This window comes from Xiphophorus couchianus, chromosome 10, assembly GCF_001444195.1.
Source record: "Xiphophorus couchianus chromosome 10, X_couchianus-1.0, whole genome shotgun sequence".
NCBI classification, from domain to species: domain Eukaryota; kingdom Metazoa; phylum Chordata; class Actinopteri; order Cyprinodontiformes; family Poeciliidae; genus Xiphophorus; species Xiphophorus couchianus.
Window position 1 is genome coordinate 8,830,099 of NC_040237.1, and position 16,129 is coordinate 8,846,227.

Sequence of the window (16,129 nt, forward strand, 5' to 3'; positions counted from 1 at the left end):
GTAGAACATTAAATGTGGTTTTATGGTCACTCTTCCTTTTTAAATAGGTCATTTAATAAGCTGTTCTTATTAACAGAACATTTTGAAATTTGCTTGTGGAGACCTATAAAATGTTGGAAATTTATTTAACTTTTCTTTCATTAATAGTTTTTTTTTCTGACAGAAACAGCTGTAAATACAGTATATAACATTTAAGTACATTTGCGATATTCCTTCTAGATTTACTTTTGGGAGTTCCAGCGTAAGAATGAGACAGAGCGATTGCGGACCCTTTTCATGCCAGAGAGAGGGGTGAAACTAAAGAACCTGACTGGCTACACAACATACATGATCAGTGTGGCCCCCTTCAACGCTGCTGGTGACGGACCCCGCAGTCCTCCGACCAGGGGACGTACTCAGCAAGCCGGTAAGTCTAGTTATCAGTGTTAATGAGCCCAAGGATAAGTATGATCAGGACAGAGCAAATATATCTCTTTTGGAAAGACTGTGAAAGGAGCTGGAGACAAATGTTGATAGGATGACATTACTATAATAGATAAATTAGAACGCTTGTATGGATGTGTTTATTCAATAGTCCTTGTTCTGTACTGTTGTTGGTTTGAAGAGCTCTCAGAGTTCCCTCAAAGCAGAATCAGCCGTGAGGCAAGAATGTGAAATGACAATGATGCTAATCGCTACTGTCAGCGTATCAAACAGTGTTAGCAGAGCTACATGCTGAGCATAAGTTTCAAATCAGCTGACCCATTCTCTAAAAACTATCTCAGGTTTGGAGGTTGTATGAAAGTAGCATTACAGGTGTTGTCTACAACCTCACCATCCCTTTTCTTTCAGTTTTTTATTTCTTTCATTTTCATCTTATTCAGACTCAGGGGACTTTCTGGTTGTACCCCAATCAAAAACGCATCCAAATAATCTTAAGCTCCCCAGCTTCAAGGGAGCTGTTTTGATTTAACCCTGCTACCACGTGTCAGACTGAAAAGTAAATACCAAAAAGCAAAAGAAGTCGTTTAAAGTTCTGCTTTTCGCTTGTGCAGGAGAAAAGCTGGAAGGTGTGAAGGACAGAACACTGGGGAGACAATAATCCCAACCTTTTAGAAAGTGCATCTTCTAAGAGCGTCAGCTCCTGTTTGACAAATTTAGGACAAATACGGAGACTTGCAAAAGTTTGCTTACCCCTTGAACATTGTCTAACTTTTTAATGTTAGACTTAATATTATGATAAGAGCTATCTGAGTTCAATTGCAAATTAAATTCTTTTGATTTTGGATTGTAAAAATAGCATTTTATATCACTTTTTTTTCCCCATCTAGTTAAATATTATGCAGTACTTTGTTGCTGGCCTGTTGCATAAAATTCCAATGAAACGTACAATGACATAGCGGAAACGATCAAGGGCTTATATAGGCCCTTGATCGTAGACTGCCACAAGCTCAGCCCACCTTAATGGGGTCTGGAGGATTACTGTGACCTGGGTCAGATGGTTTTTGTGTGTGAGCCAGAGCCTTCCAACTTGCTTTTTTTTTTTAACAAAACTGTGGACCTGACCCAATCAGTGCTGTTCAGTTTGTGTACAAGGACGGCAACTCTCTTGAAAACCATTAACTTGAAATTGTACAGAAGCGGCACACATAGTTTTACAGCAGTTCCTCTCGAACATCAGTGACAAAATCCAGCCATTGAATTGTTTAAAGCTGCAGATCAGTTTACTGATTTGCTACGTTATCACTGCACTTCGGCAAATACGCAGAGTAGTGTTGGTATCAACCTTTGGTTGAAACCAACTTTAAGCAATCACAGTAATCTCCTTTCAGAACCTATGAGACCAAATAAAGTGTTTTCCATTATGAAATTAAGATTGCAGTAGTTCTTGTCAATATTTTCCACTTTGAAACAGAGCATTTAAAATATGCATGCCTACTGTGTCTTCATTTATATGATCAATTTTCATAATTTTTTTATACTTTGCTCTGAGCCATATATTAAGCTTTGGTGAAACGTATCAATTTCAAAATTTGACAAAAAAATTGACAAAGAAAGCAGAGCACACAAGCAGATCAGACTTCTCGTCATTACCCCATTTGATCAAAACTTTCTGGTTCCTCTCCGAGAGTCACAAAACTCAACCGAGCAGAGGCAGACTTTGATCATGACTCACATTTCTTCTCCTTTTTTTTGTTCCATCTCAGTCTTTATACTAAAGGAAAGACCAGGAATGAAAACAATTTATCTTCAATGGCTCCAACATTTGCATTTACATTTGACAGATTTACTCAATAATCACTGTTTTTATGGAACCTCAGAAATGCATTTGCACAAATTCCTAGCATAGTGACTTTTTTCATATTTGTTCTGTACACCTTCCAGCTCCAAGTGTGCCGAGTTTCATTCACTTCAGTGAGCTGACCACCACCTCAGTCAATGTGTCCTGGGGTGACCCCACATTCCCTAATGGCATCATTGAAGGCTACCGACTGGTTTATGAGCCATTAACATCTGTGGATGGTAATCTCTTACTCTTACTGATTTTAACTGAATCACCTTTGACTTGCATTGTGAATTTTTGTACGGAATGTATTGGTATCCCTGACTGCGGGTGGAACATTTTGTAGTTGTCTCACTCAAGCCATCGAACATTACTGCAGCTGTTTATGAATTAACTGCTTTCATTCCAAATAATGTGCAAGACTTTATGCATAAATTGCAACTGAAAACTTCATAATTGTACGTGTGTGTGTTCATTTGGCTGTGCTGAGTGTTCTCCCCCATTACCTCACTTGTGGAAGACCATCTCTAAATGTGGTCTGTTTGTCCAGACTCCTCAGTGGCCTGTGCCGACTGTCTTCGCTCCCCCTCCCCCCCAGGCGTCAGTAAGACAGTTACGGTGGACGTGAAGGGCACTGGCCCCCTCTGGTTGAAACTCAGAGACTTGGCTGACGGCGTCACATACAACTTCCGCATCCGGGCCAAGACGTTTATCTATGGGCCAGAGGTGGAGGCCAACATCACCACTGGGCCAGGCGAAGGTAGTTGTCACTGATTTTGTTTTGGAATTAAAGGGAGTTTAGTTCTTTTGAAGTGAGAGTGTGTGAAGTAGTTGTGAGCCATAATGATGATGGTCTGATGTGTGGTTACTGATATTAAGGCAGAACAAAAGCAAAACAATGCATTATCTAAATCCATTATCTACAGCTATGAAGTGTTCTAGGCAGAATAAAGGGCCTGCATGAATCCCTGAGAAACAGTGTTTTGGTCTTCAGAGACTTGAGACTTCATTTTGACGTGGGGGGAAAAAATCCTTTGAAATGCATTTGGTTGGAAAACTGTCTTGCCATTACACCTCTTTCAATTATTTATGAGATGGTTGTTGACTTTGTAACGATTTGTTTTACAATCAGATGATGTCCATGTTGCTGTTCATCCTGCTGCTTATCAGTATGAGTTCTGCCACTCTGAGCTACAGTTCTTCATCTGCATGAGTTATGCAGATATGAGAGTCTAAAGTAGTAACTGTTGGATGGATACATTGAGCAGCCTTTGTGGAGGAAACTAGAGTACATGCTGCAACATAGAGTGAAAAAAGTAGCTTAGTAAAAAATTTAAATCAAATGGAAAAAAAATATATATATATAATGTTTCAAACGTCTTTAAAAAAATAACAATTTGAAGGCATTTAAGATTTACAAAATTTTCTTTTGAGATGACCCAGCACTGGGTTGAATTGAATTTTTTTTTAGATAGCTAATGGCTCTATATAGCTACTCCAGATGACTTCTTTTAAAAACAAAAACAGATGTTTTACCTTCTTAACTTTGTCGTTCTTTTTTAGGAGCCCCAGGGCCACCCGGAGAGCCTTCTATAACACGTTATGGTTCAGGCCTGACCATTCACTGGACAGGCGGAGACCCAGGACGTGCTCCTATAACACGCTATGTCATCGAGGCCAGACCTTCAGGTGGGGCTTTTCAGACCAGATCCATGCTGAATCACAAAACTGCTAAAACAGACATTTTCACCTTTTATCCACATGCAGAATGCCCTTTTGGAAAACAGAGAGCTTTTGTTTCTTCCAACCTATTAAAAACACACACAGCCTGTTGCTTTATGTTTTGTAGCTGCATCTAATTTTTTTTCTATTTGGTTCGTCTACAACCCACTGTCAGCAGTGGTTTGACGCGAGTCATGCAAGAAAAATGACAATAACGGGCCTACCAAAAGTATTCATTTCTCTGTAACTTAAAGTTACTATGAAGTCACACTATCACAAGTTAAACATGCTTTCATGTATAAATTCCCTTTCATACTATTTCTGTGTTATGGATAATGTATAATTATTGAATGGATAATTATTGGGAAGATTAATCTAGCTTCTTGTATATGGAGACTGTTTATTTCAGTCTTCATTCATATCTCTAAACAATAGGCAAGGGTCAGAATAGGATGGGAATATATTAGTCTTAAAAAAATATCCCACATGTTGTACTCGCAAATTAGTGAATCCAACCTTATATTAGCACCTGTGATACCGAGAAATCAGAAAGTCATGTGAAAAGTCAATATTTGCTGCCTCCGAGTCTACGCCCTTGATATTTTAATGATGACGTTATTGATTCGGTCAGTGCATCTGGAAGAATTGGCATCCTGTTTCAACTGTGACTGACAGATCCGTGCCATTTGATGGATGTTTGGTGTCTCACAAGAAAGAATGTGGACGAAACAGTGTTAGAGTTGAGGGGATGGTTAAGTGTGATACATTGAGTGTGAATATCCAGGCCGCATTCAAAGCAACTCAAAAGCCTTGCTGATTCCAGCGCTGGATATCTGCAAAGTCCACCAGCTTCTTTGCGTCTTGTTTATGTTTGGGTATCCCGTTAAAAGCGTCACAGTTTACGTCGATATTTACAAGCAGTGACACGTAATGAACGATGTCTGGCAAGACGACCATGGCGAGCCGCTCCATTTGAAAGACGGCCGTGCCGCTGTTTGTGTTGCTGATTTGGTCGCTGTAAATTTTTACGAGAGCTGTAAAATTGATGGATTGTGTAATATTTGAAGGAATTATCAATTAGCTCTGAGAGCTGCAAGCCAGCCAGAAGCTTTATATCAAAAATAAACAAACAACATGTTGTCAGCGATGCTGTAACAGGCTTTAAAAGATTTGGTGATTAAATAAATGTTTCTGTCTGTTTTTTTTTTTTGAGGGGGGCGGGGGGGGTTGTATTTCTTTTTGTTAAAGTAAACTTTTATTTCTCTTGTAGATGAGGGTTTGTGGGATATTATAATCAAGGATATCCCGAAAGATGCAACATCACACACGTTCAACATGGATATACTTAAACAAGGCGTCAGCTATGACTTTCGGATAATCGGAGTGAACGATTATGGCTACGGCTCTCCAAGCCTACCGTCTCCCTCTATATCTGGTGAGTTTTTTTAATTTATTTTTTATGTTAGTTAATATAACAGAATGAAGTGAATTAAATTACATTTCAAACTTAATTAAAATTCCCTGAGGTCTCTCAGACTTCACAGGAACACGCCGCGTACGTTCCTAACAAGCGTGAATTCCAATTTTCCACTCTTCTTTCAGCTCAGAAAGTGGCCCCGTTTTACGAGGAATGGTGGTTCCTCGTCGTCGTGGCGCTGGTGGGGCTCATCTTCATCCTGCTGCTAGTTTTCATCCTCATCATTAGAGGACAGAGCAAAAAATATGCAAAGAAGTCCGAATCGGGTGAGCGCATATAAATTTACCAATCATCTGTGATTAAAACATTTTGCTTCATAGGACTTGATTTGATTTAATTCTTTTTCTTAGAAAGTTGTACTCCTTATTAAAGTGATCTACAACTATGAAACATCTTTAGAAAGAACTCCCAGTTTGAGAAATTTAACATCACAGGACATTTAAAATCTCTCAAAATATTATTCATAAGACAAATATGATGTCAGAATGGAAAGCTGTGTGGAAAACTAAGTACACCCTTGCTGCCTCTTAAGCTCTGATGGCCAAGACATCAAATAAATATTACAAGTCAAATACGTTGATTTATTTATAGTAAGCACGTTTGATCGCCATCGATTACCACAGCTACTTGATTTGAAGCGTACAAGTGTTTAAAATGAAGCTAAGAAGGAAAGACATTCACAATAACCTTTAAGAAGCAACTGCTGGCACTCATCAATCTGGAAAGGGTTATAACTATTTCCATCACAGAGTAAGGTTATTCATAAGATAGTTTTAAATTTAGGATGGGAGTCATAGACTTAAAATGTTTTCCTTCCATTTGTTACATTTTCACAACAACAGCCATGTTATTCTAAGAGAGATTGTCTCTAAGAAACAAGAGACTGTACAAGGTGTAGCAAGTTAAATTATAAAGTCACATTACATCATTACGCTAGCATTAGAGACTGAACTAGTTTGGTTTGTTAGGAATTGTTGTCATGAGAAAGTTTCTCTGTCTAAAACCAGCATGGCAGCAGAATCTAAATGTGGAAAGTTGCAGCTGAATGAATCATGACATTTCTGGAACAATATCTCTAGGTGTGATTAAAATAGAGATATTTGGCTGAAATGCACGAACGAAATGAATCGTGTACGCACAAACACCTCATAACAGCTGCCAGGCTTGGTGATTAAGGTTGATGATTTGGGTTTGCACCCAAGGCCTACCTTGATCTCATCTATGTACCAAAGTATTGTGTCGTGAAATGTCAGGCCACTGACAATGTGGGTGAGCAACATCGCAGTCATCCCAAAACCCAACAGCAAATCTACAACAGAATGTCTGGTGGGGGGGGTCCAAAGAATATGAGTCCTATCAACACTGCTTTGGCAAACTGATGCATTGATGATGAGATCTTTTTTTTCTCTCAAAGTTCCATAATAATGTAAAAGACTGATGAAGTCAGGCAGAAAATGACTACTGAGAGTTTGTTCTGCTAATTAATAATATTAATAACATTGTTTTTTGTAACATTTCAGGCTAAGTTTAATACTAATAAAGATTGGATTATGTTTGCTTGCTCTGATGTTTAAAACGTTAGAAGGTGTACTTTCATTTTTTTTCCCTTGGCTGTATATTCATTTTAAACTTATCTGACCATAGTCTAATAGTTGTGGTTCTGGGAAAAAAAAATAGAGATGGAGGAAAACTGGAATGGCGGTGGTGGGGTGAGGAGCGGGTTATTTGTCCATTCAGAGCAGCTCTGACATCAGTTGGTATTTCCCCTAAGCTCAGCAGTTTTTCAGGGGCCCATTTGGCTGCCAGGCGGGGGAGGGGAGGGGTCCCTGCGGGTCACTGCCCATCTTTCTATCTGACAGAAAAAAAAAACAAGAAGTTCATTTTCACTCCAGCACAAAGACACTCTCAAAGCCTCTGTCTAGAATCTGGCTGGGCTATGTTGGACCTACCAAGTGCATTTTTCTTTTTCACCGTGTTTGCATAGCCACCACTTGACCTTAAGTAGCCTCCACCAGACATGAGGGTCCTGGCTTTGTTGGGACACTGAGAAAGTGTTTTTAACCTAACAAATGGGAAGCAGTATTTGCATAAAACATTTATCTACCACTAAAATGTGGAAACTTGTAGTTTATCGCGTTGGAAGTTGTGCAGTTCTGGGAAGCAGTCTAAGAAAATAGGTATGTGTTTGCTAATTTTTTTTTCACTATGTTTACACAAAAAGCTAAAAATTGTATTTTTCAAAACCTTATCTCCCATCCTAACCAGGCTACGAGCTTACCTTAAACGACTCATATTTAACAGAAATCCTAGAGATGTTTTGGGAGGCAGTTTTGTCTGCCTTCTAGCTGAGAGTTGGATGTGAAAATAGATCCCACTCTTGTAGCTGTTTGTTTGCTACAAGGTTATAGGCGGAAAGAGATTAAACCAGCGCAGTAAAGCTGGAAACAGGGAGAAAGAGAGAGAGCAGTGGTTTCTTTCTTCAGTTACCTCTAGAAGTTGAATGAACAAGAATCAAGATTTTTTTTTTTTTTTCTGTATCGATTATTAGCTGCTACTTATGGAATAAAAGTGAAAGAAATCATAACTCTAAATTTGTTCTTGATCTTTTTTTTTTTATCTGAAGTGATGGTGTAAACAAAATAGTGCCTGCAAAGTTGAATCTTTGTTTATGTTTTCTCACTTTGATGCCAAAATGGAAATATTGCTATGGACTTTGACTAGACCTCTCCCACAAAATTAATTTGTTTTGATCTAAACCATTCCATTGCAGGTATGGCTACAGCTTGATGTCTGGAGGGTGTACTTTCGCTGTAGTTTCAAGCAAAGAATAAAACTGTAGTGAATTTATCAGAATACTCAGAAATAATCTAAAAAATCTCTTCAAGATTGAGAAATTTCAAGAAATTTTGGAACTTTTCAACAACGTTCCATGCAAACACATTTGTTGCAAATTTTTTTAACCCTCTGTATTTTACCAAGCTCTCAGTTCCATGTAGCCTTCCAGACACTAACCTCCCTGTTTCCCCCTTGCCTGTGGTCACACAGTGTCTCTGTACGTGTGTCCAGGTAACAACTCCAATTGCAATGCTCTGACTCACGGCGACATGGTCAGTCTGGATGAAGGCCGCTTCCCCGCTCTGGAGCTCAACAACCGACGGCTGTCAGTGAAAAACTCTTTCTGTCGGAAGAATGGCGTCTACACCAGGTGAGCTTCTTCTCCTCCTGCATTAATAAAACTTATTGAGAAACTATTGTATTTTTCATTTTTATAAAATATGTCATTCCACAAATTTGCCTCTTATGTTAATACTTTGAACTGCCTCGGGCCGCTCTGTCCTGTCCTCCATATTTCACAATGTTGGAGGTCATAGAGGGAGGGATCATGTACCCTTTCTCATTACATGTTTTCTGTACGATTTCTGTTCAGGACTGTGATACCGATAAAAAATAAGAAAAATTTTATTTTGTATCATCCTTTTCTGTGTTGATTTGGTTATATGTTTTGGATTATTATCCTTCTTAAAGACCCAGTGATGGTCCATGTAAAGCTTTCTGACAAAGTCAAATGTTTTTCATACTAAATCTCCTGGTATTTCCAAAAAAAATGTCATGGTGCTATACACTCCATCAAGTTTTGCACGGTTTTTTGGAAAAGAAGCAGATCCATAACATCATAAATCCTCCACTGTTCTTAACAGTGTGCATTGGTTGCTTTTCCACATGTTCACCCTTTGTTGCATGCCAGAAAAGATCTGCAGTGTTTGTTGCTGACTCAAGATGTCTGTATGTGCTGCAGTTCTGAAACAATGACCTTTAGATATTTCTTGCATCTGGCTTACCATCCTCCTTTCTGTGCATAGTGGTAATGTAATGTTGAAATTTTAATTCACTGTATGGTAGGATGGAAATAAATCTCCTTTTCTTGATATTTAGACCACATAGAAACCAAAAGTGATACATGTGATTGTATATGAAGCAACAATGCATCAATTTGAACAACACAGTTTACAATTTATCCTTTTAAACATAAAAGACTGTTTTGAACCCAATAGGAATATGCTAAAAAAAAAAAAAAACGTGTGCATAGCGTCCATATTTTCCCTAGGAATCTGGCTATGTGGTGTAAAGGAAGGTTTGTGAAAAGGAAGCGAGCAATGCTTCTTGCCATAGAATTTTTAAACAAGTTTTATGCAGAATATTGGCTTGAAAGGAAAAACAACTCCAGATTTAAATACCACACACCGTTTAGGTAGGAGACAAGGAAGTGATCAAAATTGAACTGTTAAACAGCGAATTAGTGAGGGTTATAGAAGTTATTGCTGTTTTCTTCAGATTCTTCAGATGTTTAAAGAGTGATCACTGTGTAGCACAAAACAATAACCAGTCCACTCTTTTTAATTTAAATAACAAAAACTGTAAATAGTTTGAAGCCTCAACGCAGGTCTGCGTTCAGAGAAAAAGGAAAGTGTTACTTTGGTTTGCAAAGTTGTATCTCAGTAAACTAAGAGACTTCTGGAACAAATTTTTTAGGGCAGATGAGATGTATGTAAATAATGGACAGGACTATTATAGAGAAATAAAAACAAACTTCACATGTAAACAGTCAACAATGTTGGTGGATTTAAGCTTGATTTGAAGCTACGGGATCTGGTTATTATGCTGTCATTGGATCAATTATAATGTCTTTATGTAACATAGCAAGCCGGATCAAATATCAGACCATTTGTATTTCGGCTAATCCTTGGCCAAAATTCAGTCATGCCTCAGAAGAATAATCCAAAATACAGCCTTAAATCTATAATAGAACGGCTAAAACAGAAAGAGTTCGAAAGTTCAGGCTTCAATCTGAAATATTATGAAATATGCTTTTTAGACCTAGAACATAAAAAATACTTTATTCTTGCTTCTCGTACTGTGTCTCTTTGTTCCTTTTAAAATACGTGTTTACTGACACCCGAGGTGCAAAACCTGACTACTTTCTCTCTATTTAATTATCAAAACATGTTTACATTTCACACAAGGTGTGAGTTCAGAAACCACTGCTTTCATATTGTTGAAACTGTTGAAAGGCTTGCAAGAGCCTATAAACAGTAAAAGTTATTTCATGTGGAAATAATTTAGAGGAAGAGTTAAAGGATTCAGGTTCAATCCATAAAGTCAAAGTTTTTTTGTGTGTGTGCGTGTGTGTGTAGATGAATATGAGAAACATATTTAGGTCTGTGGCTTTGTATTTGTGACCTTAAGGATGGATCAAAGCAGACTCAGGTTCTTTGAGAAGCTTCCAGGCAGCTTTTTACTACTGCTTCTCTGACATGAAGAGAGGGAGTGGAGAAGGGGGGTGGAGGCTGGCAGTAGAAGAATGCACAGATGTACTCAGAGAATCGGCTCTCTTTGAACTCAGCCCATAGCGGAGAAACCCAAATCCCCACACCTGAGCCTCCGCTTACAGATTAATACCGCATCGAGATCTCTGGTCTCAGAGTACCAAAGACAGGATGAAACCAACAGACTCAGACTCAGATAGAAAATCACACATTCTTAATCCCACTGTACCCAGTCTAATTCAGGAGCCGTGTCAGACGGCAAACAGCACTTGCAGCTGACTCTAATGTTGATTTATTTCCATGCCCTCGTGGAAATCAGAGTTAAGCATAGGAACGCTATGATTATAGATTTGATGCAGAACTTTCTGTCGGGTCCGTGTAAAGCTTTTGTTATTACGAATCCTGGAGCTCTTCACCGAGGTTTATAGCAAAAGAAATTGTGACTGTAGTAACTGTCAGCAACATTTTGCCATCAATGGCGATATGTTCGAATCAGCCAAAATGAACCAATAACAACCAGGTCAGAGCATCACCAAAACTGCAGCTTATGTGGGCTGTTCCTTGTCTGGAGAGGTCAGTATTTATCAATTTTCTTATATAAAAAAAAAAATCTAAAAAAATATCAACTCTCTCAGTTAACTTCCGCCTGGCCAATCACACATACCTAGCGGTGGAGCAGCAAAATCAAACGATTCCTCTCCATAGTTAATTTTCATTGCACCTTCAGATGATCCTCTCAATCGCTCAGTTAGAACCAAAGAAGCCTTTCAGATAAAAAGTGAACCATCGTTACACACATGAAAATGAAGTCTAGCTGACGTAAATGAGAGAATTAATCAAAACTGTGCTTCAAGCTCAAAGTGCAATTCATTTTTGTATTTTTTTTTTTTTTACCATAAATATGTTTCAGAGTTTAAAGTTTTTATTGGAAAAAATAGATGGATTAAAAACTTATTTTCATTTTGCAATGAGTGGTTTGAAACCAACCCTGACGGCGGTCTGGGTTGAGGTATAAGAATCTCTTAGTGAAGTAATTCTGTCTAGATTAATATGGCATTAAACACTCTTGACTGACAAAGCTGATGAACATTTTAGATGTTAATGAGTTCTTTTACCTTGAGGAGACGCAGATACTGAGGGTTTCCAATCGTTACCTGACATAATGCTAAGTGAAGTTTGCAGCCAGAGGATTAAGCTGACCTCTTTTCTATCAGAGTAAGAGGCATGATAAATAATTTACACTTGACTCGACAATGTATAAGTCTTGATGGGAATAGGTGAAAGTGTGCTTCGATCTCTCTGTGCTTTCATACAGGTAGTTTATCATAAAGTCCCAGAAGGCTCGCAATTGCATTTCTTCACTCTGGCTCCATTTTTTGTTTGGCTCTCTAAAGTCTTGCTAGGAAGAGGAAGTTGCTTAAGGTTTGCATATTAAGAATATTTCTTAGTTGTTTTTCTTGATGTGCTGTGGAGATTGGCTAAATCCAGAGTATTTAAAGTTTTGTACATTCATTTTTGTGCATTGTCCTATTAAGATAGAATAAATTCAAATTCAATTGTAAAATTTCTGTGCCTCACAGTCTCATTGTATTTTAGCAACTGTGGAGTAGCTGTGGCCACTCTATAATAAGTAATGCTAATTGACATATATTTGTAAAATTTCACTAAGAAATTTGGTTTTTGGTTGTTTATAAACCAGCTGTCAGGCCCCAACAACATTGGTTTCTTTCTCTGGTTTTCTAGTGTTTTGGTAGACTTCTGCAGTATTTTATATTTTTTATAAAGTCTGCAGCTATGTTGTTTTTTATAAAACCTGCACCGCTATGTCTTTGCTCGTCTATATAAGACAGCATTTTCTCACGATTATGTTCAGATCTTTTTAAAGTTAGAACTACAGAGTTGAGGTGCCATGACAGCCAGCCACCACAGAGGGCGTTAAATGAATGGTATTCAAAGTAATGAACGTATGGATGGATGGAAGGATGGATGTGCAGATGTTTGTATGTGTTGTCAAGAAAACTGGTATGAGGTTGAGATCTATCCAGGTACACACAGAAAAAGGTGCATGAAGGCCTGAAGGAAATAAAGCAATCTTGTGTTTTGATTTATAATGATTGAGTGTTTTGATAATGATTCAGTTGAACATGGATGAATACAATAGGTAAAATGACTGTATGTAAGTAATCACTGAATGATTCTGAAGTGTACGAATCATGATCTGTAATAACATGACAACAATGAAATGATTAAGGTTTGATGATTTATAATAAGTGAAAGAGATGATTAATGCTCATGATTAATGCTTAAAGGAAATCAGCACATAAGTTTTTAATATTTGACTGTGTTTGAAAGTTAATCAGAGTAAAGCACATAGTTTTTAATGTAGAAAGGATAGGAGAAATAGGAGAAGGGGAACTTGTGAGTTCCTGCTGTCGCAAGCAGTTCTGAACAGATGGCCAGACGCACAGGATGGGTGGGGCGGTATGGTTGGCTAAGAACAACGCTGAGGAAAGGACGGTACTTTCCATCCCAGCCAGCAGACAGGAGGGGCCGAAACCACGTAAACTAACACTCCCCATACACATATATGGCAGAGAACTGTATATAAGCAGACGGAAAAGGAGAAGTTCTTGTTCTTTGTCTGCGGCACTGAAGTAGAGCTAACACGAAGAAGCAGATCGAGGAAACAACAGCAGACCACACCCTGGAGCCACGGGGAAAGCTGAAGCTTCTTGCCGCCAAAGGGAGACAAGTTCCAATCGTCCAACCCGGGTTCCTGATTCGATCGTCGGTCTTACCTCAACCCAAACATTGCAACAGACTTGGAGAAAGGACAAAGGTCCCGGAGGGATAAAAGAGTTGGGTTTTCAAAAGCAATTGAACCCTCTCTACTTTGCTTCCATTCTAAAGAGGATTTTTTTCACACAAAGGATAAAGACTCAGACCAAGGTTCTCGGACGTTCCTGTTGCCAAAGATCCACCACCAACTGGGTATGAGTAGAATTCGCTTCCTAAAAAGCTATCTCAGAATCTGCGACATAGGTTAGGGAAAGAGACAGGAGGGTATGATTATACATGTTGATCTTATTACACTGCTCTTGACTTGTATACAATTGATTATTGATTTGTATGTCACATACCCCTGCTTAAGCTTGCTTAATAAATTCTTACTCTAAAATTCTAATGAAGTTGGTGGACATTGGAATTAATTGAGTCATTTAATCATTTTTCAGTTCTTTTAATAAAGGTAAAACTAAGGTACATGGTTCTAGTGAAAAGGAGGCTTCATAATTTCCTTTGGTGAGAGTAAAATAATGACCCAGGGACTTACATCCAAGTCACTAAATTTAATCTAGCCGGTTCCAAGAGCAAGTTATATTTTAGAAAGCGAGCTACCGTTAACAGGAGTGGTTATTGGAATTACGCAGCTGTGAGGGCTACTCAGCTGACTGTTTCTTAACTGAAAAGGGTCGTAACTTCTGGATTGGAGGTAGTTAGAGCTAGACGAATCGCTTTCGACACCAGTTTAAATAGATTATCTCTTATAGATCTCTTTTAGGGTAATACCCAGGTCTTAGAGATTTTCCGGACCTGTTAGACAGAGAACTGGTCAGTAGTCAGTCCCGGAGGGTTGTGATGAAGTGGGCGGGGCTAGCTATTGCAGGATAACGGACATGGCGCCCAACGTGGGGCGGAGCCAAGTAGGCGGGCCCTAATAAACCAAGTCAGTAAAAACAGAAGTGTGATTCTGAATAGCTCACTTGGATGGTTAACTCTGAGGGAATAGAGTTAACGGTGACTGATAAGGCCGTCAGTCACAACCCTTGCAGTAACTGTATAGCATGCAGGTGAGGGAAAGCTTCTACTGAGGATAAGTGATAGTATCCAGACAGTGAAGCCAGTAGCCAACACAGCCTGGACCCATCCCTACTCAAGAGCGCAAAGAGAGGCTTTGGGGGATAGGCAACTCGAAGACAAAGACAACTATGGATGACGAAGAAAGGGGGGAACTGGATCCCCTGCAAAAGCCAGCAAAGGGACAAGAGGCAAGCAACATCAGCCGGGATGGAGAGAGTCATCAATCCCATCTTTCCCAATCCACATTAACACAATTGCCTGTATCATTGATATTACTCGGTGATGGATTGGATTCCTGGATTGAGGTAATTAGGAGGGTTTTCTTTGAATCTCACTACACCATCAAAGAGGACATGGCACGGAACTTAATGAAATACCTGGTACGGACTCGGATATACTTTTGCACACAGCTTAAACATGGTCACCGACTGGGAGTCGTTAAATGCCCGGTAAAGGTAACCAAGAAATCGGAGATCAGAGAATGGCTGGAATGGTTCGCTGAACTCCTTGAAGGATGGACGATTGGTGAGCTGCGGATGGTCTACAGCCCCTCCGAGAAATATGACAGCCTAGTGAAGACAGCTACATTGGAAGCGGGCATCGATGGGATCCTAGTGAACCCTCTCGCCAGTGGGGTGCGCAAATACAAAGAATATGCCGAGGTTCTGCAGAGACTTTCGGCCTTCAAAGAGACCCGAGGAAAAGAGCAAGCCCCAGACAAAGCGGAATCGGAGGTGGCTGAGGCCCCCTCTTGACTGCCCAGCAGAGCCACAACACCAACAAACCAGCCGAAGCAAGCTCCGCAGGACCTGATAGACCTGACGGACAACGACGACAACATCCCAGCTCTACCGGGATCATCGCGAAACGACGAAATCCCCTCTGAACAGTCAGGAGAGGAAAATCATGAGGGAGCGCTCATCGACGGCTTCGCCAAGGAGCAGTTGGAGCAAGCGGCCAGGGACTGGTCCCCTCAACGGGATCTGGGGGTCGGGTTTCATCCCCGAGTCCACAGCACGGAGAGAAGGCAGCCACCGCCACCTACGGAGACTCCAGCGGGCAGCAGTTCCGACGAGGACGAGGAGGAATCGGATGAGGAGCTGTGGGACCCCGGCCGCCCTAAAAAAAAGACCCAAAAGTCGGATGTTTGGAGGAGCACCCGAGAGTTGACCAAAATACCATCAGAGACCATCAGCTTAAGGCTGCAATCCGGGCTCATGATTTACCAGTTTATTGGAGGAATATGGGACCTTGAAGGTGACGGGCTGATTGTGTTCACCAATGATAAATACAAGATCCACAATCGAAAGTTTCGACGCAGCCTTAAAAACCAAGCTGGGAAATACTATCAAAAAGACTCAAAGGTGTTGGAGGCTTCTTGTAGTGAAGAGACTAGAGGAGACGTAGTGATGATGAAGGGCTACAGTCTCCCTTATGGTGCCGTAATCCTGGTCCCAATTGATGTTTACAAGAAAGGAGAGAGTC

At 39.8% G+C, this 16,129-nt stretch overlaps 1 protein-coding gene across 6 annotated transcripts in view; it reads left to right on the forward strand.

Moving 5' to 3' along the window:
- The window catches only part of sdk2b (sidekick cell adhesion molecule 2b), a 346,369-nt gene that overhangs the window by 303,093 nt on the left and 27,147 nt on the right, over positions 1-16,129 (forward strand). For 2 of the 6 annotated variants that reach the window (XM_028029735.1, XM_028029738.1), the window contains exons 37-43: positions 220-406; positions 2,365-2,502; positions 2,814-3,023; positions 3,827-3,952; positions 5,256-5,420; positions 5,588-5,728; positions 8,508-8,667. In XM_028029735.1, the coding sequence (XP_027885536.1) occupies positions 220-406; positions 2,365-2,502; positions 2,814-3,023; positions 3,827-3,952; positions 5,256-5,420; positions 5,588-5,728; positions 8,508-8,667 (1,127 nt within the window). The remainder of the gene's footprint in view (positions 1-219; positions 407-2,364; positions 2,503-2,813; positions 3,024-3,826; positions 3,953-5,255; positions 5,421-5,587; positions 5,729-8,507; positions 8,668-16,129) is intronic. The other 4 variants (XM_028029736.1, XM_028029739.1, XM_028029737.1 and 1 more) reach the window with 3 other exon arrangements.